This window comes from Ictidomys tridecemlineatus, chromosome X, assembly GCF_052094955.1.
Source record: "Ictidomys tridecemlineatus isolate mIctTri1 chromosome X, mIctTri1.hap1, whole genome shotgun sequence".
Classification (NCBI taxonomy): domain Eukaryota; kingdom Metazoa; phylum Chordata; class Mammalia; order Rodentia; family Sciuridae; genus Ictidomys; species Ictidomys tridecemlineatus.
The window spans coordinates 17,280,410-17,307,115 of NC_135493.1; the positions used below are offsets into that span (position 1 = coordinate 17,280,410).

General features: G+C 37.3%; 1 protein-coding gene and 1 non-coding gene across 22 annotated transcripts in view; both read left to right on the forward strand.

Moving 5' to 3' along the window:
* Pabir2 (PABIR family member 2) overlaps window positions 1-26,706 on the forward strand; it is a 43,738-nt gene that overhangs the window by 13,939 nt on the left and 3,093 nt on the right. For 8 of the 21 annotated variants that reach the window (XM_078034251.1, XM_078034252.1, XM_078034253.1 and 5 more), the window contains 3 exons: window positions 1,259-1,355; window positions 13,565-13,683; window positions 14,825-14,905. In XM_078034251.1, the coding sequence (XP_077890377.1) occupies window positions 1,259-1,355; window positions 13,565-13,683; window positions 14,825-14,905 (297 nt within the window). Of the gene's footprint in view, window positions 1-1,258; window positions 1,356-9,670; window positions 12,312-13,564; window positions 13,684-14,824; window positions 14,906-26,706 lie in introns of those variants that run through there. The other 13 variants (XM_040285774.2, XM_005337673.5, XM_005337675.5 and 10 more) reach the window with 3 other exon arrangements.
* Window positions 4,723-4,867, forward strand: LOC120891236 (small nucleolar RNA U109). The gene has a single exon (XR_005735614.1). It is a non-coding gene; the product is annotated as a small nucleolar RNA U109 (small nucleolar RNA).

Here is a 26,706-nt window from a genome sequence, read left to right on the forward strand (position 1 = left end):
ATGTTTAGCATTATTTCTTTTGGTGCCAAGTTTTACTGTTATCATTTCTGAAAACATCTATAGGTTTAAGTTAGCGTTACGATATCAAATTTGAGAACTGAAAAATAGTTGCTTTTAATTGCACATGTACTTTAAAACTTGTATTTTTAAAATATTTTTAGTTATAGGTGGACATAATATCTTTATTTTGTTTATTTAATTTTTTCAATATGGTGCTAGGGATTGAACCCAGTGCCTCATGTGTGCTAGGCAAGTGCTCTACTACTGAGCCCAGCCCTCAAACTTGTATTTTTAAATCTTAATTTTCATTAAATAGTGTAAAGCAAACTTTTACTTCCATGCTACTTACTGACAATACATCTTTAACCCATTTAATGTCATCTCAGGAAATGTTCAGATATTAAAACATAAATAATCTTTGCTGGAATGGGTTTGTGTCTCAGTGGTAGAGTTCTTGCTTAGCAAGTGTGAAGCCCTGGGTTTGATCCTCAGCACCACATAAAAATAAGTAAAATAAAGGTAAAAAATATTGTTTAAAAATAATCTTTGCTAACCATCTAGCATAAATTATTTATTGTGAGCTTTTTTTCTGTTTGGTAATGCTTTAGTTCAGCTATTATTTAGCTTTGGTTCATTTTGCCTGATGTAATCTGTGTTCTATTCTTCTATTAAAGAACATGAATATATTCATAACATGCTACATGTTATGAATAAGAAATTCTTTTAAAGCTGTTCTGTTTTTTTTTTTTTGAGTACTGCGGATTGAACTCAGGGGCACTCAACCATTGAGCCACATCCCCAGCCCTATTTTGTATTTTATTTAGAGACAGGGTCTGAGTTGCTTAGCGCCTCACCTTTGCTAAGGCTGGCTTTGAACTCCATGATCCTCCAGGCTCAGCCTCCTGAGCCCCTGGGATTACAGGCATGCGCCACCGTGCCTGGCTAAGGCTGTTCACTTTTTGCTTGAGGTTATGTGGAAGCATATTTCTTCTATATTAAAGCACATGGAAATAATTTAAGTAATAATTCAAAGAAGCATTCTGAGCTTTGGTTAAATAAAGATCACCTGATTTTCACACCAATTTTTTTTTTTTTTTGTAGATGGACATAATACCTTTTTTTAAAATGTGGTGCTAAGGATCAAACCTAGTGCTTCACACATGCTAGGCAAGCGCTCTGCCACTGAGCTACAGCCCCAGCCCACTAATCTTATATTTATAAAATTGCATTAAAGTCACATCATCTCTTTCCATTTTAGGTGAGATGGAAACAGAAAGCCAGCCCAAGAGATTCTTCCAGGGCACAACCAACATGCTGTCTCCAGATGCTGCACAGCTGTCTGATCTCAGTTCATGGTAAAAAAAAAGAAAGAAAGAAAATCAAAAGGATATTAGGGTTTGATCCTTTTTAAAAAAATATTTATATTTTAGTTGTAGTTGGACACAATACCATTATTTAATTTATTTATTTTTATGTGGTGCTGAGGATTGAACCCAGTGCCTTGCACGTGCTAGATGAGCATTCTACTATTGAGCCCCAGCCCCAGCCCCCAGGGTTTGATTCATTTTTAAAAGAGCCACATTGAAAGTATATTGGGATAATTAAAAATATATTCAGCTTCTAGTCTATGCTTCCTTAGAGGAGTCTCTGCACAGGTTTAGATAATTTTGAATATCCCAGATCATTTGAAAGGTATGAATACTTCGCTTCAGTTTCATTCCTAGCTCCTGTTAGGTCAGCCTCTCAATAGGTGGAATGGTTTAGTAGAGTGTGAACAACTGTCTGGTGTGAGAAAGTCACAGGCTTGCCGTGGGTATTGTACATTGATTGGAACTTCTATGTTGGCATTTCATATTATAGCCTTTCAACTTAGCAGAGAATACCCTCATTCTCTTAGGCATTGCATTCTCTAAATACCATGATATGTGGTATTTAGATTGATGTTTTTGGAAAATTCAGGGTATTTCATTGTAATGTGAACTAAGGTTTCATTTTTTATGGTAACACTTCCTGATTCTTATGGTCCAGTCATACAACTGGTATCATCTTAGTTTAGTTGTGTAACTTTAGGGCCTTTCTGTTTTTGTGGGAAAGTTAACTTCTTTTCCTATATCTGAAGTTGAGCTGAGAATTTACATGCAGAAATACATATGGGGGAAAAGGAAGGGAAGAGATAGCAGTAACCAGGTAATATCTATCTGGAAATCTTTAAGTATTCCCCAGTCAACTTGCTGAGTACTTATATCCAAGACTACAGTTGCTTAATGACTTTCAGAACTTTGTTTCCTGAGTTTTATGGCTGAGTGTGTTTTTTTTTAAAGGCACTCACTTTAAAAATAGGAGGGTATTCTCTGAATGGAGGAAGTATTGATAATTTCTTCCCAAATCAACTTACTCATTGTTTTGTGTAAGATAACCTGTACTTCTAGTGGTCTAAGAAGTCAAAGATGATTATTATTGCTTATTAGACTCATAGATCAATTCTACTTTTAGATTTTTCTAGCTATTCAGCCCCATAGTCTCTCCCACCCCCCACATCTCTGTGTCCCTGATTGCTCAGTGTGCTAATTTTGGTACAGAGTGCCTTTCCGTGGACGTAGATGATTGCAAAGAGCAATGCCTGAAGCTTGTCAAGAGGACTAGCAGATGAAACTCTATACTTAGTGCATACTGCATACTACTTTTATGGTAAAGTCAGTTTGAATATAGGCACATGACTAGAAATAGGTTTGCTTATCCAGTTAGTAACTAAGTGACTAGGATAACAGCATTTTACCAAACTAAAAGCATGCAGGGTAGGGGGTTGGGCTTTAGCTCAGTGGCAGAGCATGGGGTCAGCACGTGCAAGGCTCTGGGTTCAATCCCCAGTGTGTTCGTGTGCGCGTGTGCGCGTACACACACACACACACACACACACACACACACACACACACACAAATAGAAGATGAGGAGGTTTATTTTGATATCATCTTAGGTTGCCTGCCAAATGTTAGAAAACTGTTTCACGCCATTAAGAAAGGAAAGAGAAAGCACGTTATTTATACCAAGGGTCCTTGCTTCTCATCCAGGCATTTATTCCTTTGAGCAGCACACCCTTAGTCATGTATGGCAGTGGCTATTGTGAGACTTCAATTTCTGGTTTTGGTACTTCCATACCCATGAGTAGAACTATGAGTGTTTATGAGAGCCTTGGGAACATTGTCATTGATGATAAAGGGAAAGATTTGGCTTTTGAGCACAAAAGGCTATTGCCTTACACAGGAGAGATTTGCCATATTCATGACCACTCCTAGAGTGCTAACAGATGCCCCAAGTAATCTGTGATAATGAAATTTATTCCTTATCTGGCATGGTAATGCACATCTATAATCCCAGCTACTCGGAGGCTGTGACAGGAAGATGGTCAGTTTGAAGCCAGCCTTCGCCATTTATCAAGGCCCTAAGCAACTTAGCAGGACCCTATTTCCAAATAAAGTAAAAAGGGCTAGGGATGTGACACAGTGGTAACATCTCTTGGGTTCAATTTCTGGTACCCCTCCTCCCCAAAATAAAAAGGCTGAGGCAGGAGGATGGCTTGAGCCCATGAGTAGAGACCAGCCAGGACAACATAGCCAGACTCCATCTTAAAAAAAAAAGAATAGTTAAGTCATGAACTAAACTTTCAAATTATGCTTTTAGTCATTAATAAGTCCAAATTAGCTGGTGGCACATGCCTGTTATTTCCGCAGCTTGGTGGGCTGAGGCAGGAGGATCACGAGTTCAAAGACAGCCTCAGCAACTCAGCGAGACCCTGTCTCTTAATAAAATACAAAAAAGGGCTGGGGATGTGGTTCAGTAGTTAGGTGTCCCTGGGTTCAATCTTTAGTACCAAACAACAACAACAAAATAGTCAAAATTTAGTGTTTAGCATCTGTACTCTGAGGTTACTAAAACTTAAAATTGTACCAAGACTTTTGGGACACCTTATATTCTGATGATAACACTGGCGTCCATGATGAAGAAAGTTTAATATGAGTTACTCTCTTTATGGACAATATGGATCCCATTTTTGCAGAAACATTTCTTCTAAAGGTGGTTTCATTGATTAAAATCACGCATCTGTAATTTTAGGAATAAAGACAGAGATAGGAACCAGTTGCATCCTGGCTCATATTGCCAAGGGTGACAGTCTTATATTTTTTAGTTGTTGATGGACCTTTATTTTATTCATTTAATATAATCAGTGGTGCTGAGAATCAAACTTAGTGCCTCACACATGTGAGGCAAGTGCTGTACCACTGAGCCACAACCCCAGCCCAGGCATCAATTCTTATACTGCCTTTTAAGGAGCAAATAGTAGATCAGATAACTACTAATGATGATAACTACATCATTAGTAGTTATCTCATCATTTTATTCTTTATAGTTAGTTGCTGCCCCACCCAACAAAGAAAGGAAAAAGATTGGTTTTTACAATCTTTAAAGTTTATGTACTAGATGGTAGTCTTTAAAATCTGACATCTTTGAAGTATAAATTAAATTTGAGTAGGGATTTCTGTCCAGTTAAGCATACTTTTTATTTTTTATAAACTAAATAAAAATTCTGAAGTCATTGCCAACTGAATCTGGGGAACATCATTAACCATAAGGCAGGAATTATGTCATTTCTCATTTAGTCCTTATGAGCATCAAGTGTTTGAGTATAACTCAGAAGTATATCTTTGTATGGTTCTTTGATTCTTTTTGCATGTTGGGAATTCTTTCTGTGGTTCTTGCTCCATTATGAGCAGGACTTCAGTATCTGCAATATGCTATATTGAATAAAGGCATTTTCAGGGCTTCTGGCCTTTCTATGAAGATTAAGTGATAGTCTATTTCTCCTACATAAAAGGAAACATTCTCCCATGAATTTTTTTGCCTAGTGCATTAGTATTAATGAGTTTATTTTAACATTTTGCCTGAAATTTGTCTCAGTGGTTCTAACATAATTTTTAGTGTTATATATGTCATGTAAAAAAATAAATATTTTTTGACAAAAAGAAATATGACAAAAATAAATATTAATCATATATTTTATAAAATTAATTTATATGATTAATATTTAGAATGTATACATAGACTTTAGAGATGTTTATATGAAATACTCAGACATGTGTATAGATACTTTTAAATTCCTGTCCCCAAGGTAAAAGAAAATGGTCATATTTAAATATGTAATCCTATTTGGAAAGATAATACTGGGTCCTGCTAAGGCAAGATTATAGAGCCTGAGATCTGTATGTATCAGTTCAGTAGTTCAGTTCATACCATGGGGTTGGGGATGCTCTGTATGTAGTCCTTCCTTATACCAAAGTCTCACTAGGCTAGATAGGACTGTGACTGATTGCTATTGCATTTACCTGCCTGTCATTAATCTTGATAGAACCTAGCTTTTTTTTTTTTTTTTTTTTTTTTTTTTGGTACTAGGGATTGAATTCAGAGGGACTCTACCACTGAGCCACATGCCCAGATTTTAGAGATAGGGTCTCACTGAGTTGCTTATTAATGCCTCACTTTTGCTGAGGCTGGCTTTTGGAACTAGTGATCCTCTTGCCTCAGCCTCCTGAGCCGCTGAGATTACTGGTGAGGGCCACCACACCTGGCTCAGAAGCTAATTTATTGACTGGATGAGTCTCTGTGCCTTGCCCGGTTGGGGAGATAACATGAGCCACATTGGATATCCTAGTTTTGTTATTGTTTTCTCCTTTGACTATTTTAAGATTCGCTTATACTTTCACCCGTAGTTTTTAGACAGGGTACTTCTTTCACAGTCTTGGTACTCTCAGTTGTGTGGTTCCAATATTGTCTCGATAATGTATATTCAGTGGCTGCAGTGAATTAGTTCACTTTTGATTCAGGTATTCCTCTATACAAAATAAATTGTATAGGTCCTTTGCTTTTCTATCATTGTATGGTCTTTGGCCATTAGTGGAAGTAAAGCTCATTAGCACCTTTATCAGAGCTTAAGTGAAAAAAGAAGAGAAACTCAAATTAGACCAGACTATGTTGTTTTTAGAAGCTCTGATATAAGCTTTAATAATGATCGCTGTGAAAATTACTTTTGTACGGTGATCTCTCTGTGGATACAAAAGTTGTATAAGTTTTGCTTTACACGGATATAACAGTTGGTGATTTGTGACCTGTATCATTTCTGCTTCCATGACTATGTATAGTCATGCCAGATTTATTAGGACAGAAATTAGATTATATGTTTAGCAAAAGTACCTAGCTAAAACTTCACCAACTTCTGAATCTAAATTGCAGTGGAAACTAAAATGTAAGTGTGCCGTTTTTCTCTTAATGAACCAGATTACATACATTTTTATGTAATAATAGAGAAGAAATCCTGAAATAAAAAGTTGAGCTTTTTTAAAAAAAATTCCTGGTAACTTCTCCATGTGTTTATTTCTCTTAAGGTAATCAACAGTGTTAGAAGAAAAATTCCACTGCCTGTGTCATATTATTATACATTTCTAAATTAATAGTGGATTCACCTAAGCAAGCAAGTTCTAGTACAAATGGAATCTTTTATCCCAGGGCTCACCATAAGTCTTGTGGTTGGAATAAGGAATTCTTTATTTATATTCAGATTATGTGCATGGTGGCCAAATTTTAATCTAAGCCTGTTTTCTTCCTGCCAACTAGCATAGAGCGTGTCCTTCGGCTGTCCAGCCAATATGTGCTTTAAGAAAGTAAATTCATTTTAATATTAGTCTAGGCAAAAAGCTGCAGGAGGAAAAATTACATATGTTCCAAAGGAAAATAGAAAGGTCTTTTTGATTTTCCAATGTCCTGGAGTATCTGTGCCACTTTCTTTCAGTAGTTTGAATAATTCATATTTTAGACCTATTTTGCCATTTGGTTGAACAAATATCAGGGCCAGCTAAATTTTCCGAACTTCTTACTTAAAAGTGGAATTATTAATGAGGCATTTGACAGCAGTGAGCATAGTGTAGGAGTAGTGTGGAGTATACTGTTTCCATTTTTATTTTTACTTCTCCAAAGCCTATTTGTAGTCTGTCTCCACCTAAAATCACTCCATAGGCAAGAAAAGGAAATGATATTTGGGGGCTGGAGGTGTAGCTTACTAGTAGAGCACTTGCTTAGCATGCTCCAGGACCAGGGTTCCACCCCGAGCACTGACAAGGAAAAAAAAAAGGGGAAGGGGGATTGAACATAGGAGTGCTTTACCACTGAGCCACATCCAAGTGTGTTATTTTTTTTTAAGACTAGAGTGTCACTAATTGCTTAGGCTCATCTCAAACTTGGAATCCTCCTGTCTCGGCCTTAGAGTTAGTGGAATTATAGGAATGTACCATAGTGCACAGTAAGAAATGACATTTTAAAAACAGAATAGTGAGAAGTGGGGGACAGGGGTAGATTACATTTCATTGAGTGTAATATATGGCCCAGAGACTTCCAAATGCAGCATAGCTTTAACTTGGAAATTCATAAAAATAATATTAAAAGACTCATAACATTTAGACTCAGTGCCTCTTAGGTCAGATAGGTTCTCACAAATGAGCTAGCGGCCAAACTTCAAATTAGAACCCATATTTCCTGATTCATAACTCATTCTACAATAATATACTTTTTTCCCTTTCAAAAAATAAAAAATATGACTGTGTAAATTCTGTTTTTTGGAACTGAGGATATTGAATCCAGGGCGCTTAATTTATGAGCCATATCCCCAGGTCCCCCTGCCCCGCAACTTATTGGTGGTTCTGGGGATTGAACCCAGGGACTTGTGCATGCAAGACAAGCACTCTACCAAATGAGGTACATCCCCAATTCTCCCTCCACCAGCCCTTTTTAATTTTTACTTTGAGACAGAGTCTCTCTAAGTTGCTTAGAGCCTTGCTAAGTTTCTGAGACTGGCTTTGAACTTGTGATCATCCTGCCATAGCCTCCCGAGCTTGTGCTGCTGTGACCAGCTATGTAAATTCTTAAGCTGCCTAACCTCTCCAGCTTTGTCTATTAATGTGTTCTCTTTATTCCCCATACTACAACCACATTAGACTGCTTTTGATTCCTAGAACTACCCTTGCTTCTTCACAAACCTTGCTTAGTTTATTCCTGTTCGTCTTTCAGATTATACTGCAAATATCACCTCTGGGCAGCCTTTCCCAGTTCTTCCGGGTTAGATTAGGTTATCCATATGTTGAGCACTCATAGGCCTTTGTATCTTGCTTTGAGTAGCTTTATGACAAATGATAATTATATTTATTAGCATGATTACTTAAATGTTTCTCTCCTAAATTCAGTGAGGACAGGGAACATGTCTCTTTCATGCCTTTGTCCTAGTATCTAGCTTACTTCCTACATTTGGCAGGCACTCAGTAAATGTTATACTAAGCAAATGAGTGAATTCAGGCAAATATAGAACATGGAGCTTATATATTAGATTGATGGGAGTCAAAGTCAGAAAGGCAGCTTGATGCCAAATTGCAAGAATTTTCAAATCCCTTCTAAAGTATGAAGCCAGATCCATAAGGCAGTCTGGCTTGATTGTTGGGAACAGTGGGCGCCTGGCTAGATGGGGCAGGTATTCCTGGCCTGAGTTAAAGAGATGCTTAATGTTCAGATCAGTTTCAGTGGAAACACAGGCACAGAGGCCAGTTGTTCACATTAAAGTGGCAGTGGTCATAAGGATATTGGGACCATGGATAGGGAGCATTCATTTTAAAAGCTTAACTGGAGAGTACCTGAGAGATCAAAGAAAAGAACCTTTTGGAGAGGATAGGGAGACCTTTGAGGTTTGGAAGCAAGAAAAAAGGAAATGGCATAAGGAATTCATAAAATCAGAAGAATATCAAAGGCATAAAATTGGAGGGGAAAATCACTATTTTCTTTCTTTTTTCTTTTTTCTGGTACCAGGGATTGAACCCAGGGGTGCTTAACCACTAAGCCACATCCCTAGCCCTTTTTTATATTTTATTAAGAGACAGGGTCTCACTGAGTTGCTGAGGCTGGCTTTGAATTGGTGATACTCCTGCCTCAGCCACTGTATCCAGCTAAGAAAACATACACTCTAGTAGTAGGCAAGTGGTCAGCTCTAACGTGGTTGAAAGAGTTTGTTTTAGAGTAGAGGAGCTGGAAAGCAATGTGCCTGATGGCACACTTTAGCCAGCCCAAGAAGTGGCACCTCTCTGAGTCTGGGCTGATGGGAAGGTAAAAAGATAAATATAAGTATACACACACACACACACACACACACACACACATTTTTTTTTAACCTGTAGTGCTGGGGGTTGAACCCAGGGCTTCATGCATGTGAGTCAAGCACTCTTCCAACTGAGCTATATAGCCAGCCCAAATATGAAGATGTTTAACCTCTTGAGCAGAAGGTCAGGGAACCCTCTTGCAAAAACCATGGCATGCAAGAGAAATGCTTATGAATGCTTACCCTGTGTTGGGACAGCCTGCTGCCTGTTGTGGGTGGGGGAATTCACAAATGATACAGAACCTTGAAAGTTTGTCTTTCAGGGTTTATGTGAATATAATTTCACAGGTTAGTTCATTGCTGTTGCTTTTATGCTTTTTATTATTTACAAATGCTCCATTGATGCGTGAGTCTTTGAAACCGTGTGGTTGCATGTATGTTTACCCTGATAGCTGCATTTGCTTATAATTCTTTTTGCTTTGTCCTCAGTTCAGATATTTTGGATGGCAGTAGTAGAAGCAGTGGCTTATCCTCAGACTCACTGACTACAGGCAGCGTTCCTGCACAGTCTCCAGTAGCATGCTCCAATTCATGCTCCTCGTTCATCTTGATGGATGATCTCTCAGCCAAGTGACTTAACGATTTCTGACTCAGTGCTTTTTAACTGCCGGTTCCCACATGAAATATTCAGTGAGGAACACAGAGAACTTTGATCCATAATGAGGATTGAAGTTTGACAGATGTCAGTCATTCTGATGCTGTTATTTGGGGGGTATCTCTCCCCTCTAAAGTTTAATTACTTACTATCATGTCTGTTTTTGTCAATCTCATTTTGCATTTAATGACTAAATCTTAAAATACCGATTTTTGATCTCTTAGAAGCTTTGCTTTTCTTAAGTGCCTCAAAGAGCACCTTCTTTCAAGTCTATATGCTTAAGGGAGGCACTGATATGGACTTGCTATCATGGTTCTTTTCCCTAGCAGTGATGTGATCAAGTTGATCAGAAATTCTCTTGCTTGAGAGATTTTTCTGTTGTTGTTCTTTGTCAACTACATGGTTTCCAATCCCTTTATTTCCCAGCAATATGCCAATTGCTTTTGAACAGATTAAATTTTTAGTTTTCTGCATTAGCTTAAAGTGCATTATTTTGTTTTCTTTTCCTGTTTGAGCTGCTGCTTACTTGCCATTTCTCACAGAGGGGAAGAAATGCCTAGTCGCTTCCATCACTATCCTTGTTGCTTCTTTGCTAGTGGAGTGTATGATGAGAGGATCAATTTTAGTGCTGAGAATGTAAATGAACTTCAGGATGCCTATGTTAGTCACCCCAGGTTCTTATGACTTTGCTGCCACAGTTGATAATTCTCCTCCCAAACCTGTTATCCTAAGGAATATATAAAATATTATTGATATTTCTAGGTGGTGTTATCAAGGAGAAGAAATTCCTGCCTTGACCAGATGTGTGGAGCATCTACAAATGAATGAATAATGTATTTGCATACAAAGCAAGTGGTCCTTGGAGCTGTCAGTGTCTCCGGTGGTATTATGAGGCCTTAGGTGCCTTGGGGTACATTGTCATGCTGTAAGGGATGTATATCCTAAGGTAGTGTGGAAAAAGGAGGCTTTATGTGTGTGATAGCCACATACTATTTCAGTTGCTGCTTTTTTCTGATTTCTTTGTGTCATTGGATTTGTTTGTTTTGTCATGTGGTGACTGGTGTTTTGGCTATTGTGTTGTTGCCAGAGTCGGAATCCAGTTTGTGTACATACTGCCTTATCGTAAAGGCAGTTAAATCTCTATGAGAAAGCTTTTAGGAGCTGAAAAAGTCAATGTTATCTTGCATTCTGCTTTTAAGAAGCTGTTTGAGCTGTAAAAACTGTACCTACTAGTAAGTACGAGGTACCGTGTTATTTAATTTTTACAAAAGGAAATGTGTGGCTGAGCTATTTAGGAAATCTGAGTGTACTCTCTTGTTATGTTATTTATGAATTATACCATGTAAAATGTCGTGTTCTTTTCATCTTCAGACATTGTGGTTGGATTGTCTCTGTCTAATATGCACATTGCCTGCTAGGATCATGATATTCCATTTTTTAAATGAATGTAAGAAACAAAAACTACTGCACTTGTGTCTTTTGAAGGCAAAGATCCTTGGATTTTTAAGGAAGATGGTGTGCTTTGAAGGCACCCCTAGACTAGCAATAGCAGATTGCTATTGAAGGGAAACCTGTTCTCTTCCAATTATTAGAGAATTTCACTTAGCTTGCAGTAGTTCTATTAAAGAATTAGATGTGTCCTTTATTTTAAATTGTAATCACTGCCATCACAGCCACTAAGAGCTTTTGTTCCTGTGTTGCTTTCGCCTATGCAAAGGCCAAAAACCCTTCGAAACTAATGCCACTGTCCCCTTGTGTGCCATCTTAAAGACAATCTCTTTGATGGTACTCGGTATATCTATTCTGTTTGTAAAAGAACCATGTTAAGATGTTTTTGCTCCTATAATGATAATGGTTTTGTCTTTCAGGAGATTTGTCCACCTTCACTCTACTGTCTTCTTTGCCTTAAAGGGACACTCTTGGGTTCAAATGTAGGAATGTTAGGAGAGAACCTTTGAAATATGATGATATTTAAATATATTTTTTGAAATCCAGTGGTGGGCTAGAGCAGGAAATTGAAATTATTCCAGTGGTATGAGAACTGAGAGGCAAGATGATTCACTTTATTGTTTAAACTAAGGTTCATTTTCAGTTTTTATTCTTTAAATGGACTGAAACGTTAGGTTTATGCAGGGATTGTTTTGAAATCAATAAAAGACATATGCTAGCCCACAGATGAGCTTTCTTGACAGTACCCCTTTATTTTTATATAAAGTCTAATATTTGAGAAGTGATTATTGTTATAAAGTAAAATTCCCTCTTCCTATTCTAGTACTATATCATATATTTCAAGCTTCTATTTGAAAACAAGTACAAGAAGTCATAAGATAATCCTACAGATACTGTTTGACTTATAATCACTGTTTCATGACAACTGCTTTTGGAATAATAGAATAATAATAGAAAGTTTTGTGAAATGCTGGCCTTGCATATATCTTAGAATGCAAATTTAATAAAGTGTGTACATGCATAAAATATAGTGTTTTAAAAGTCTATCTCTTTTATTCTTCTTGATAATTGTTTTCTGCTCCATATTCCAAAAGTCCATTCTCTGTATCTAATGTCAAGTCAAGTTTTGTGTTAAAAGGTATCAAGAACACAAAGAAATGATAGCTATATTGAAGTTGGGGCTGTTTTCCCAAACAAAGAAAAACCTCCACACATAATCTGTCAAAAATTCAAGAGTGTTTTGAAGAATTTGACAATTTAGAAGGTTCTTGCCTGGGTCACACATATTTTTTACTTGTTTTCAATTTCTCTTTTTGTTTTTTATATATTTATAAGTCTCTAAATTATTTTTTGAACAAGACAGGGAGATATGTAAATAGGCAAAAATAAAGCCTTTCATCCCTGACTTGGGTCATAAACCCTTGATTTTATTTTCAGTTTTTAAAAAGTCAATGGATTACTTTATTTTAAAAGACTTTACATTTTGAAATAATTTCATATTTGTAAAAATCTTACGATAGCCCAAAGAAATTCCATATATCCTTCTCCCAGCTGCCCCCGTTGTTAACATTCAACCACATTTGCTTTATCATTTTGTGTGTGTGTGTGTGTGTCTGTGTATACCATCCAAGAATAAATTGCAAACATGAGACATCATTACTCATAAATGCTTCCGTGTAAATTTCCTAAAGACAACGACATTCTGCATAAACCGTATTAGAACTATCAAAATCAGGAACTTAATGTTGATGCAAAATTGTCATCAAATCTGCAGACCCATTCCAATTTTGCCTGTTCCCAATAATCCTTTTTTTAGCAGAAGGAAAAGAATAAACGATTTTTTTTCTTGGCCAGGATTTAATATAGACTTCTGTTACACTTGGTCATTATGTGTCTTTAGTATCCCTCAATCTGGAAGTCCCTCAGTCTTTCCCTGTCTTTTATCAACTTCAAATTTTTGAAAAGTGCTGGTCAGTTATTTTGTAAAATATTCCTTGGTTTGGGTTTGACTGTTGTTTCCTCATGATTAAATTTAGGTTTTGCATTTTAGAAAGAAATACCATGGAAGTGATGCAGTGTTCTCAATGTATCATTTTAGGATGTACATGGTGTTACTTTGTCCCATTAGTAGCTGTTCACCTTGATCCTTTGGTTAAGGAGGTGTCTACCATGTTTCTGCACTGTACAATTACGTATTTTGTAATTCCATTTACTGATAGTGAGAAACCTGGTTCCTTTTATCCTCAATGTAATTCCTCCTCAATTCTATATGTCACCAGTTTCCTACCTGGCCAGCCACCACTCAGACTGCTTCCTTGGCCCAACCATCTCCTTGGATCTGACCCTGTTGCCCTACTGCCCTGGCTGCCTCTAAGGAAGGAAGGGAAAAAGGGAGAAGGTCTAAATTACTCATTTTAAATATTCTTGCTTCACACACATTTCAACCTCTACCTCTAAGCTCCTTTTCCTCTGTTTGATTACAGCTCAAGAATTTCTTATATGCATTAATTTAATGAATATTTATTGAGCTCTGTGCTGGGAAGTGTAAATGCAGAGTAAGTTCATGCCTTCAGGGAGACCAGAATGGTGGAATAAATGGAATTACACTGACCATTCGAGGCTCTGATGAGACCATATTGGGAGTACAGAGTGAGAACATGGGCTGGGATACTGGAATGTTTCCCAGAAGAGGGACCACTGAAGCTGAATTGTGAAGAACATAGTTGAGTGGATGTTGGAATCAGGTAGAGGGAAATACGATACAGGCAAGAAGAGACCAAGGCACTATTAAAGAAATTCCAGTAATTTGGTAATAGGGGAAATGAGGCTGGAAAGGGAAACAGAGGCCCTGTGGTCTTTGAGGATTGGAAGTCTAACTTAAGTGGGTAGAAGCCCTGGGTGTAGACTTAAGCAGGGAGTAAGTGAGGGGGGTGGAAATTCTAATAAGCATAAACATTTAGGAGTCAGGTTGAAGAACAAATGGCAGCAAGAGCGGTGGGAGGAAAATCTACAGAATATCACTAGATGAAGTGAAGCTAAGGAGGGAGTGGTCTACCAGTTCAGTTAGATGTAAATTGAAAATTTCTCAATGGATCTGATGATTAGGTCCCTGAGAGACTCAGTATATTTCTAGTGGGTGAATTGAATTGCAGTGGCTTGAATAAAAAGGGGTTTAGGATATTTATGTCATTAGCGTATGTAGTCTATGTCCAACATCTTCTAACCTCCTTCACCTTTTTTCCCAATACTTTTTCCATTACAGTACAAATTCCTGTTTTTTTTTTTTTCTTGCACTTTCAGTGGCTAGTGCTGTATCTGAAATGGAATAGTTACTCAATAAAATTTTGTTAAAGAATAACCCACACTCTAACCCATAGGGGGAGCTGAAAGAAAATCCCTCCAACCTATAATGGGAGTTGAAAGAGTGTCACTCGAACCTATAAAAGGAGCTGAAAGAAAATCACAAGGGAATGTTAACCTATAGGAGAAGCTGAAAGAAAATCTCCCGGGAAGTATTAACCACACACTCTAACCTCTAGGAGGAGCATCAAGCCGCGTCTTCCAGACATTCCTGAGGAAAACTTGCATGAGGAGTCTTCGTCAAGGAGTTCCACCCCTAGGTAATATTTATTATTATATACCTAATACTTACCTTCTATCTGGGGCACGTGATATTAGCTTTCCATTTATGATAGTGATATGAAGTTATCTATTAAAATAAATTGAGCAGATAACTCTTTTAAATACATATATTTAAAAAACAGACATAGCAAAGAAAAAGTTGAAGCATCTTAAATGAACAGTGAGTGGCAGATATGGCCAAAATCTTAGAAGTGAAATACATGTACGAACTTGGATTGAGGGAAATACTGGAGGCACACTGGTGTATGGAACTGTTGTGAAGAAATTAAAAGCTGTTGAGTCTATGTGGAATGCTCTTTTGGGGCTCCTCTTTAGAGTCTCTCTCTTTTGAGATTCTGCTCTTTCCATCTATGCAGTGTGATAAGAGAGGTATCTTTACCTTCTCAAAAGACACCCGCTCTTGTTTTCAAAGACAAGAGGAAACTTGGGTGGGGCTCAAGGAAAAGGGGCCTAAGGAGTCTGTCAGGCCTGGTTTGCTTACTTATATCTCTGATGAAAGGAGAGCTAAGGTCAGAACATATCCCTTAGAGAAAGAAGCTTCTAGTCGTGTCTCTGAGGCTTCAGCACAAAAGGAATTTGTATCCAGCTCCCCTAGTTACTACACTGAAATTTGGAGTGAAAGCTCAGTGAGGTGTTTATTTGTGGGAATCTGTACTGTAGGCACTTATCTCCCTCCAGAACCTGTGGGGTCAGGGTTGGAGGAGGAACTGTGGTTATGGGTTGAGGGTCAAGAATTCTAGGATTTGTAATCCTGACCATGTGTGTTTCCTCCTCAGAGACAAAATTAACATTCCATAGTGTTTTCAACTTATTTTCCTTTTTTTCAAGAGTTTTTTCTTTATTCATTTTTAAATTATGAAAATGAATTAGATTATGAATATGGAAAAAAGCTCATGATAAAAAGTTCAAACCTCATAGATATATTCAAGGTAAAAAGGGAACAGCTCAGCTTACCACCTTCTCATGTGTTATATTATAGTTTGATTTGTGTAACTTATTATCTTTTTCTGTACATATTGAAACATAATTATAATAGATGCACATGCACATTTTAAAACTTTTTTGTACCGGGGATTAAACCCAGGGGAGCTTCACCACGGAGCCACATCTCCAGCGCTTTTTAAAAAATATTTTATTTAGAGACAGGATCTTGCTAAGTTACTTAGGGCCTCACTGAGTTGCTGAGGCTGGCTTTCAACTCACAATCTTCCTGCCTCAGCCTCCTGAACCACTGGGGTTACAGGTATGTCCCACTTCACTTGACATAAACATTTTTGGAGTGTAACATACATACAAAAAATATACAGCTTGAACTAATCACAAATTGGATGTTATATGAAATGTTCTGTGTGACGTAGGTAATGGTTACATGGGTTTATTCAATTTGTGATCATTCTTAGAGAGTGAATGACTTGGAAAAGTCATTAAAATTAAAAAAGTTTAAAAATATGCTTAAAGAGTTCTAGAATGGGCTGAGGATGTGGCTCAAGTGGTAGCACACTTGCCTAGCATGCACGAGGCACTGGGTTCGATTCTCAGCACCACATAAAAATAAAATAAAGATATTGTGTCCACCTAAAACTAAAAAAATCAATATTAAAAAATATATTTAAAATATATTTATTTATTTATTTTAGAGTGAGAATTTTTAATATTTATTTTTTAGTTATCGGCGGACACAACATCTTTGTTTGTATGTGGTGCTGAGTAACGAACCTGGGCTGCAAGCATGCCAGGCGAGCACGCTACCACTTGAGCCACATCCCCAGCCCTAAAAATATATTTAAAAAAGAGTTCTAGAATGTACTATGTAGACCTGGGACATGTTCAAATAGGTTTATCCAACTTGCAATCTTTCTTGGCAAATGACTGGAAGTGAACATTAGGGGGCGCTTAAAGAGTTCTGGAATGTTCTGTGTAGACCTGGATGATGGTTAAATATGTTTATTCAGTTTGTTGAGAGTGACTGGAAGTGAGACTTCAGGGATGGAGCTGGGTTTGGTGGTGTATGCCTGTAATCTCAGTGACTCAGGAGGCTGTGACAGGAGGATCACAAGTTTGAGGCCAGCCCCAGCAACTTAGCAAGGATCTATCTCAAAATAAAAAGATCTGGGGATATAGCTCAGTGGTAAAGGGACTTTGAGTTCAATCCCCAGTAACCCTTCCCCCTCAAATGTTCAGGAATGTTCTGAGTATTAAATATGTTTATTTAGTTTATAAGTGTCAGTAGAGAATGAATAACTGCAAGAGGGCATTAGGGAGTTCTTCAAGAGTTCTAGAATGTTGTAGGTTAAGCTTGTTGATAATTTATGAGTTTATTTTTAGCAACTGGATAATACTTTCTTTGTGAATATTCCATAATTTAATCTTCAATGGATTGTCATTTGTGTTTTTTATTATTTATTAGTATACACAAATAAATATTCCTATATGTTTGTTTGCCCTGTAAGTATTTCTGCGGGAGAGATTCTTAGAAGTGATAAATTTCAAGGTCAAAGAGTATGCATTTTACTCATTATTTTCCTTTTGGAAAGTTAAAACTGTGTAAAAAATTCTAACAGCAAAATGGGTATACAAGGAAAGGTTAGTTTTCCTCCTTTTTTCTTTTTTTGGTACTGGGCATTGAACTCAGGGGCACTCGACCACTGAACCACATCCCCAGCCCTATTTTGTGTTTTATTTAAGACAGGGTCTTACTGAGTTGCTTAGTGCCTCACTTTTGCTGAGGGTGGCTTGGAACTCCCGATCCTCCTGTCTCAGCCTCCCAAGCCACTGAGATTACAGGCACTCACCACTGTGCCTGGCTAGTTTTCCTCCTATTCTTGACCCCCTCCCAGTCTCATCAGATCCTTCCTTGGAAGCAAACAGTGTTATAAGAGTCTGGCAAGTTCTTACAGAGATAGTCTATGCATTGCATATGCAGTTATATATTTTTATAGGCACTGCTGAAAGCCATCTTTCCACCCTACCAAGATTGTACCAATATATAATCTCGCCAGTAGCATGTAAATTTCCTATCCTTTCAAGAGATGATTCAAGGGTTTTGGAAAGACTTGAGAAAAGAACAGATTTTATTCATTCATTCTTTGGAAATACATGCTTCAAAATTCAAGAGATACAGAAGGTCTCCCTCCCCACCTTTATTCCCCAGCAACAATGGCTCCTCTCCCCAAAAGCAATTGTTTTCAGTTCTTGTGCACCCTTACAGAAAAGTTTACATGTGTGAAAAGTCTATATATTCTCTTTCCTAAAATTTTACACGAATGGTAGCATATTTGTGTGAGCCATTACAGCATAACCTCTTCCTAACCTTTTCCCCTCAAAATCACAAGTTACTTAAAATAGCAGTTGTGCATTTTTTCTCATGAGTCTATGGGTAAGCTGGATGGTTCTACTGTTGAGGGCCAGGGTCAGCTGATGATCTTAGCCGATTAGTTGATAAATCATTTTGGGGCTGGTTTGTCTAGAATGACTTCAGCCAGGATTAGCCAGCTCTACTCCATAGGGTCTCAGCCTCCAGCGGTCTAGGCTGAGCTTGTTCTCATTGTGATGTCAGGGTTCCACAAGAACGGAAGAAGCACACACAAGGCCTTTGGAGGCCTATTCTGTTGTCCAAAAGCAAGTCACAAGCTAGCCCAGATTCAAGGGATGCCAGGACTGCAAAGTCACCTTGCAAAGTTTTGGAGGGTTAAGAGGGAAAGAACCAGTGCCATTTACTCTTTCAAATACAATAGGTTTTTTCCTTTTTCCTGTACCTTAATTTTTTTTTTTACCTAATACTAGGTCTTGGAAATTATTTTATAGTTCACAAAGGATTTCTTCGATATTTTTTTTTTAAAGAGAGAGTGAGAGAGGAGAGAGAGAGAGAGAATTTTTAATATTTATTTTTTAGTTCTCGGCGGACACAACATCTTTGTTGGTATGTGGTGCTGAGGATCGAACCCGGGCCGCACGCATGCCAGGCGAGCGCGCTACCGCTTGAGCCACATCCCCAGCCCTTTCTTCGATATTTTTAAAAAATATTTTTTAGTTGTAGTTGGACACAGTACCTTTATTTTTATTTATTTATTTTTATGTGGTGCTGAGGATCGGACTCAGCACCTCACACATGCTAGGTGAGCACTCTACCGCTGAGCCACAGCCCCAGACCCAGCTTTTTCATTCATATATATATATATATAAATTTAGTTGTAGATGGATACAATACCTTTATTTTATTTGTTTATTTTCATTTGGTGTGGGGGATCGAACCCAGAGTGCCTCACACATGCTAGGCCAGTGCTCTACCACTGAGCCACAACCCTGTCCTCTCCATTTCATTTTTTAAATATTTTTTAGTTGTTGATGGACTTTTATTTTCTTTATTTGTTTATATGCGGTGATGAGATTCAAACCCAGTGCCTCACACATGGTAGGTAAGTAAGTGCTCTACCGCTGAGCCATAGCCCTAGCCCTCCATTGTATTTTGGTAGTCTCCTAATGAAGGAAATTTATATTGCTCTCAAGCTTTTGCTTTTGTCTAACAATGTTGTAATTAGTAGCTTTGAACATATGTCAGATAAATTCTAGAAGCAAAAGAATCAGGTCAATGGGTGTGTGTTTATAATGTTGATAGATATTTTCAAATTTAATTTTAATTTTTTATCCTTTTAGTTAGAAACATGTCAAATCTAAGCTGGATGTGTGGCACATGCCTATAATCCCAGTGGTCGGGGAGGCTGAGACAGGAGAATTGCGAGTTCAAATCCAGCCTCAGCAAAAGTGAGGAGCTAAGCAACTCAGTGAGACCCTGTCTCTAAATAAAATACAAAATAGGGCTGGGGATGTGGCTCAGTGGTCAAATACCCCTGAGTTCAATCCCTCAAACCCTCTCCCCAAAAACATGTCAAACCTATATAAATGTTGAAAGAATAATATAATAAGCACCCATATATGCTTCATCAAGCTTAAATACTTGTTAATATTTTGCCACATTTATTCTCCATATATATCACAATATACATCACATGCTATGTAGGTATGCATATTTTATGTACCATTTGAAATTAAATTGCAGATCAAGACAGTTTTTCAGCTTGTACTGCCTAAAAGCAAGTGTTTGCCTACATAATCACAATATCATTAGCATACCTAATAAATTTAAGATTGACATTCACAGCCTATATTCATATTGTTCAAATTATCCCAATAATTAATATTCTTTTTTTTAAAAAAAATTTTGGAGTGTAGAGAGTATTGAGCCCAGAGGTGCTCTATCATTGAGCTACATTTCCAGTTCTTTTTATTTTTAGACAGGGTCTCTCTGAATTGTCCAGGCTGATCTGGAATTTGCAATCCTGCAGTTTTAGCCTTCCAGGTTACTGGGATTACAGGTGTGAGCCACCATACCTGGCTGCCCCAATAATTTTTTTTGTACTTGCAGTTGAACCCAGGCCATTGGGTTACATGGGATACATCACTGTCCTTTTTATTTTTTATTTCGGGGCAGGGTCTCGTTAAGCTGCTGAGGGTCTCACTAATTGCTGAGGCTGGCTTCACACTTGTGATCCTCCTGTCTCAGCCTTCCAAATTGCTGGGATTACAGATATGCGCCATTGCACCTGGCTGTCCCAGTAATTTTCTTTATACCTTTTTTTTTTTTAATTGAGGAGCCAAAATTCGGGATCAAAGTCATACAAGTACATTTACTTACCATGTGTCCAGTTTTATTTTATACAGAACAGATTCCTACTTTTTTCTCTCATCTTTCATGAAGTATTCATTTTCAAGAGTCTGGGCCAGTTGTCTTGTGTAATATCCTGTAATTTGGATTTGTCACATTGTTTTCATCATGATTAGAGTCAAGTTAAACACTTTTGGCAAGAATACCACATTGGTGATTCCCGTTGCATCACATCAGGAGGTTAATTTGTCCCAATTGTGATGCCAAGTTTGATCACTTAGTTAAGGTAGTATCCTCCAGATTTTTATTGTAAGGGTATCCTTTCTCTCTTTGTAATTAGTATCGTAGTAATGTTAGAAAGTTATTGTTACTGTATAAGTGTCCTGTTGCCCAATAAGTTTCACCCATTTTACATTTTGACCCCCTACCTGAATCGTTTTTTTGTTTTTTTTTTTTAAGATGGTGGTATTTTCTTAGTTCTGTCATTCCTTCCACATTTACTAGGTAGCACTTTTCCATTAAGAAAGATGACCCCCTTCTTTTTCCTTATCACTTCAAATTTATAAAAATTATTCAACCAGGTTATAACATTGATTTATTGTGCTATAACACATTGAATGATGTACTGGTGCATGAATAGACAGACCAATGGAATAAATCTGAAAGTTCAGAAATAGTCTCAAGTATATATGAAAAGTTAATATGTAATAAACGTATACCCAAATCATTTGACAAAGATGAACTTTTTGGTGGGGTGGTAACTAGAATTGAACTCAGGAACAGTCAAACACTGAACCGCATTCCAAGCCCTGTTTTCTATTTATTTAGAGACAGAATCTCACTGAGTTACTCAGTGCCTTGCCATTGCTGAGACTGGCTTTGAACTTGCCATCCTCCTGTCTTAGCCTCCTGAGTGGCTAGGATTTCAGGCATGTGCTACTGTGCCTGGCAAAGGTGAACTTTTTTAAAATATTTATTTTTTTTAGTTATAGGTGGGCACAAGACTTTTATTTTAAGTGGTGCTGAGGATTTAACCCAGTGCCTCACACACGCTAGGCAAGAGCTCTATCTCTGAGCCACAACCCCAGCCCAATGATGAACTATTTTTAATATTTATTTTTTAGAAGTAGTTATTTTGTTTATTTATTTTTATGTGGTGCTGAGGATTGAACCCAGGGCCTCGAACGTGCTAGACTAGCACTCTATTGCTGAGCCACAATCCCAGCCCTCCAATGATGAGCTTTTTTTTTTTTTTTTAACATAGTAGAAGCTCTTTTTTTAATATTTATTTTTTAGTTTTAGGTGGACATAATATCTTTATTTTATTTTTATGTGGTGTTGAGGATCAAACCCAGTGTCTCGCGCATGCCAGGCAAGAGCGTTACCGCTTGAGCCACATCCCCAGCCCTAATGATGAGCTTTTTAATGGATGCTATTAGGATAATTGGATAGCTATTTGTATTATTTGGTGTCCCTTACTTCACATCATACCCTGAAATGGATCCTAAAATGGTTATGCATGTAAAAATGAGAATTATATAAATCCTAGGAGAAAATTTAAATTAATTAATTTATTTTATTATTTAAAAAAATTTTAGTAGGGCTGGGGATGTGGCTCAAGCGGTAGCGCGCTCGCCTGGCATGCGTGCGGCCCGGGTTCGATCCTCAGCACCACATACCAACAAAGATGTTGTGTCCGCCGAGAACTAAAAAATAAATATTAAAAAAAAAAATTTTAGTAATTGATGGACCTTTATTATATGTGGTGCTGAATTGAACCCAGTGCCTTACACATGCTAGAGAAGTGCTTTCCCACTGAGCCACAACCCCAGCCCAATTAATTTCTTATAAAAGTATACAAATCACTTAAATTAAGTACTAAAAATCACTCATAGGGGCTGGGGTTGTGGCTCAGTGGTAAAGCGCTTGCCTAGCATGCATGAGGCACTAGGTTCGATCCCTGCCACTCTATAAATAATAAATAAAATAAAAGTATTGTGTCCAACTACCACTAAAAAATTATTTTTAAAAAACCACTCCACATAACAAGAAATGTGAATATATTTTAAGCACAGTAACTTTGACCATCTGGATCACTCAGGAGGATGGGCAGTGTCAAATTAGGTTGTCCCATTAGGCACTTCTGAATCTCCCTAGGTGTCTCTTTTATGGCCCTTATGCTACTTATAATTATAGTATTTGTTAAATGTCTGTCTTCAATATTACATTATCATATGTATGAGGAGTAACCAAGACTACTGTGTTCATGCTAGTATCCCCTGCTTTTTAACATTTGCGGATGAATGATTAAATTACTGTCTCTTTACATTCACCAATGCAACTTGCCACTTAAGAGTTGAATAAATGAATGAATGAATGAATGAATAACATGGAGGCAAGGAGTAGTCTAGATTCAGATTTCTTTACTTCCACCTCCTTCGCTACTCTTTTAATTCTTGTCCAGTTTCCATACCACAATCTCTCTCCTAGTTTTCTTTCCTAATTTTGTTTCTGTTTGTTAACTAAAGTAAAACTTTCAGCAAAGCCCGTATGCATAAAATTTATACCTAGATCAAAAATTTTGAGGTGTAAGTTTCTAAATGAAATTAGATGTTTGTATATAAATTGCTTGAAATGTCTTGCTTTCTTATCTTATTCTATATGTGTCTTACGCACCAAAACAAGAACATGGAGAAGTAATTTATCATTAAAATCATTCCAACATTTGTTTTCTATTATTGCTAAAACTACTTCCTAGGATTTCACTGCAAACCTACAGTATTTTAGCTTCACTTTTGTGAATTAACTTGGAACTCTTTTATAACTTTGTTTCTTTAAGAAAAGCATCGTAGATACCAGTAAATGTTTGAAATGGGACACACTTGTGAATTGGGAGACTGTGTGTTTATGAGTGCGTATTGATTGGAATTGTTACGGAGCCTGTAAGCAATTTTTTTTTTTTTACCACTAGAAATTCCTGATGTTTTTCTATTACAACTAATTTTCCACATATAGAGTAAGCCGATTTTATATGTTGATTTTTGACATCAGAAGTTACATGAGTTACTTGATTTCATAAGCCAAGTAAAAACATGCCTTTCCCTAGATCATCATTATAAAAGGAACCTCTGGGTAGTATATCCTGTTTTCCCAAATACTGTAATTATAAATTGATCCAATAAACATTACCTTGAAATTTTGCTCAGTTGAAAGGCACCATGGAAAAATCACATGTATTAGAGCATGTTGAATCTGCAACACATATTTTGGAGTTTCAATAGCCTATATAATATTTTATAGAGTCCCTCCACCATGGCTTTGATAAATATTGAGTACAAATACGAATTGGGACAACTAAGTTTGGGGTCAAAATTTAGGTAGCAATCTTTGAATAACTTATTGTAAAGGCACTATATATGCCTATTGAAGAATATATGAAAAGTAATGGAAGATAAAAAAAACAGTTTTAAAGTGAAAATAAAAATCAACATAATTACACCAGGCAGAGACAGCTGTATGTTTGTGGAATTTTCTACATAATTAAACATATACTCAATATGCAATATTTCCTTCTTTGCAAAGCACATAAATATTCAGAATATTATTTTAAGAAGTACATTGCCATCCGAGGCATTTAAGTTTTGTGGGTTAGCACAGTACTAAGATGAATGGTTTGAGAATTCTGAGTCTCGAAATCAAGTCATAAGAAGCCCTGTTCCAGTTACCTGCAGATGTCAGTGTGGATCTGAGTGTGAGTCAACAGTTTGTTCCAGGATGTGGTGGGACACTTGAAGTCTAGTTGTGAAACAGTGGTTGATTTTTCATTTTTATTTTTTGAACCAGTCGTTTATTAAACAAACACCAGTTCCTAATTAGATGAGAAATATGAGCTGTAAGAGCCTTAAGTGTCTGAGATTTCTTTTCACAAAACTTAAGTAATCATGGACAAATTCTCTAATTACACGGTTCACACAAGATTATGTCCCCTCGTTCCCAGCCCTGATTATTTGACCAGGCTTCCTACGATGAGTTATAGTGCTAGAGAAGTGATGTTAAAATTGTTGCACTCACTAAATTTCACCTCAACCCAGATAGCAAGTCTGAGAGTTCCATTATGAGCTGGGTTGGTGTACTTTCTGCTGTTATCACATTTAAGCACAAAGTTGGAAAATGATAATCCAACTCCAAAAGAGCATAATTTATGCCATTTCTTGCTTCTCCTCCTTTCTTTTCTACAGGATTCTCTTTTTCTCCAATTTTGCAACAAAAAAGTCAAAATGTTCGTCATGTTAGGAAACTGTCAGAGACTTGCAATGCCTCATTATATCAAAATACCGATGTTTCCTGGGCCACCACACGAACCTACCATCTGTTTCATGAGCTCACAAGCTTCCTCTCAACTATAATTTGCTATATATATTGGTACATAAATTGTTGGTAGCTTATGTTTACCCAGTAACAGAATCTGTTTGGCAGAAGGGTATGGGAAAGGTGTCTTTGTGGAGAAAGATTTTCTTTTTTTTCCTTCCTTCCTTCCTTCCTTCCTTCCTTCCTTCCTTCCTTCCTTCCTTCCTTCCTTCCTTCCTTCCTTCCTTTCTTTCTTTCTTTCTAGCAGTTTCACTCCAGTCTCTTTCTCTTTTTAAAAAATATTTTTATTTTATTTATTTATTTATATGTAGGGCTGAGGATTGAACCCAGTACCTCATGTGTGAGGGGCAAGTGCTCTACCACTGAGCTATAGCCCCAGCCCCTTCTTTTTCTTTCTTAAAGAAAACTCTTTTCTTTCTTTTTTTATCTACAATTGTTTTTCTTCAAATGTAGAAAAAGTGATGTGCTAGCCCCAATAATCTGCCTTTTATATTATTTTAATTCAAATTGCCTTGTAAGTAGTTCTCGCTTTGGGAGTTATTTTTGCTATGCTGGTTATCTCCGTACATAACCAAATGCCCTCTTAAATTTGTTTTTCTTTTATAAGCAAACTTCGTACAAATCACTGTGAAAAACTGCCTTGACCTTGTAGCTGTAAAAGATCACAGCGTTTTGGGACTTCCCACATCTGTCTAATGTAAATTTCTGCTGTTTTTCCAGTGTTCTTAGTGTCACTTACGGGTTTTGAATGTTGAATTTACATTTCAAGAACATTGGTCAGGGCCTGGCGTTCTTGAACTGTAACAGAATCAAACCTCCTGCACGTTGCCTTGTCAGCATGACTTCAATTTTCATGTAGCTGAATAAGCTATATATTTCTACCTACCCACTTTCTTGTCTTTCTAATCAGCCGACCAATGTGTATGCTGAAAGTCACCCCCCCCAAAAAAAAAAGGTAGAAAAAATTCTGACTTTCCTTCCCGTTAGTTCTAGACTGTAGTGTAGTTAGAGGCTGTAGTGTACTTCATGTGCAGGCTTTGAGAAGGGAAGGAGACTGTCGTTCTGTCACCTTCCTTCATGTAACACCAAAGTGTAATTTATGCAGGCTTATTGCATGATTTTTTTTAAGGTACCAGGGATTGTACTCAGGGGCACTCGATCACTGAGCCACAACCCCAGCCCTATTTTATATTTTATTGAGAGACGGGGTCTCACTCCGCTGCTTAGTTCCTTGCCTTTGCTGAGGCTGACTTTAGACTCATCATTCTCCTGCGTCAGCCTCCTGAGCTGCTGGGATTACAGACGTGTGCCACCATGCTCAGCTATTGCATGATATTTTGCCTTTGTGAAAGTGACTGGTTTTCCATTATGGTCTACATCTATTGCATAGGTTTCTATAAAGAAGCAATGCAGGGATTATTAACCCACTCCCCATTCTGAAACAAAAAGAGAAGAGATGAAAAGGAAAAGAACTTCTATGTTGTGCTAGAGTTGTAGCTCAGTGATAGAGCACTTCCCTAGCACATGTGAGGCAGTGAGTTCAATCCTGAGTACCACATAAAAATAAATAAAGGTATTGTGTCTTAGCTACAACTATTAAATAGATAGATAGATTGATGATAGTTAAAAAGAACTTCTACGTCATCCTGAGATTTTTTGTTTGTTTGTTTTTGATACTACGGATTAAACCCAGGGGTGCTTAACTACTGAGCCACATTCCCAGTCCTTTTTATTTTTTTTTATTTCAAG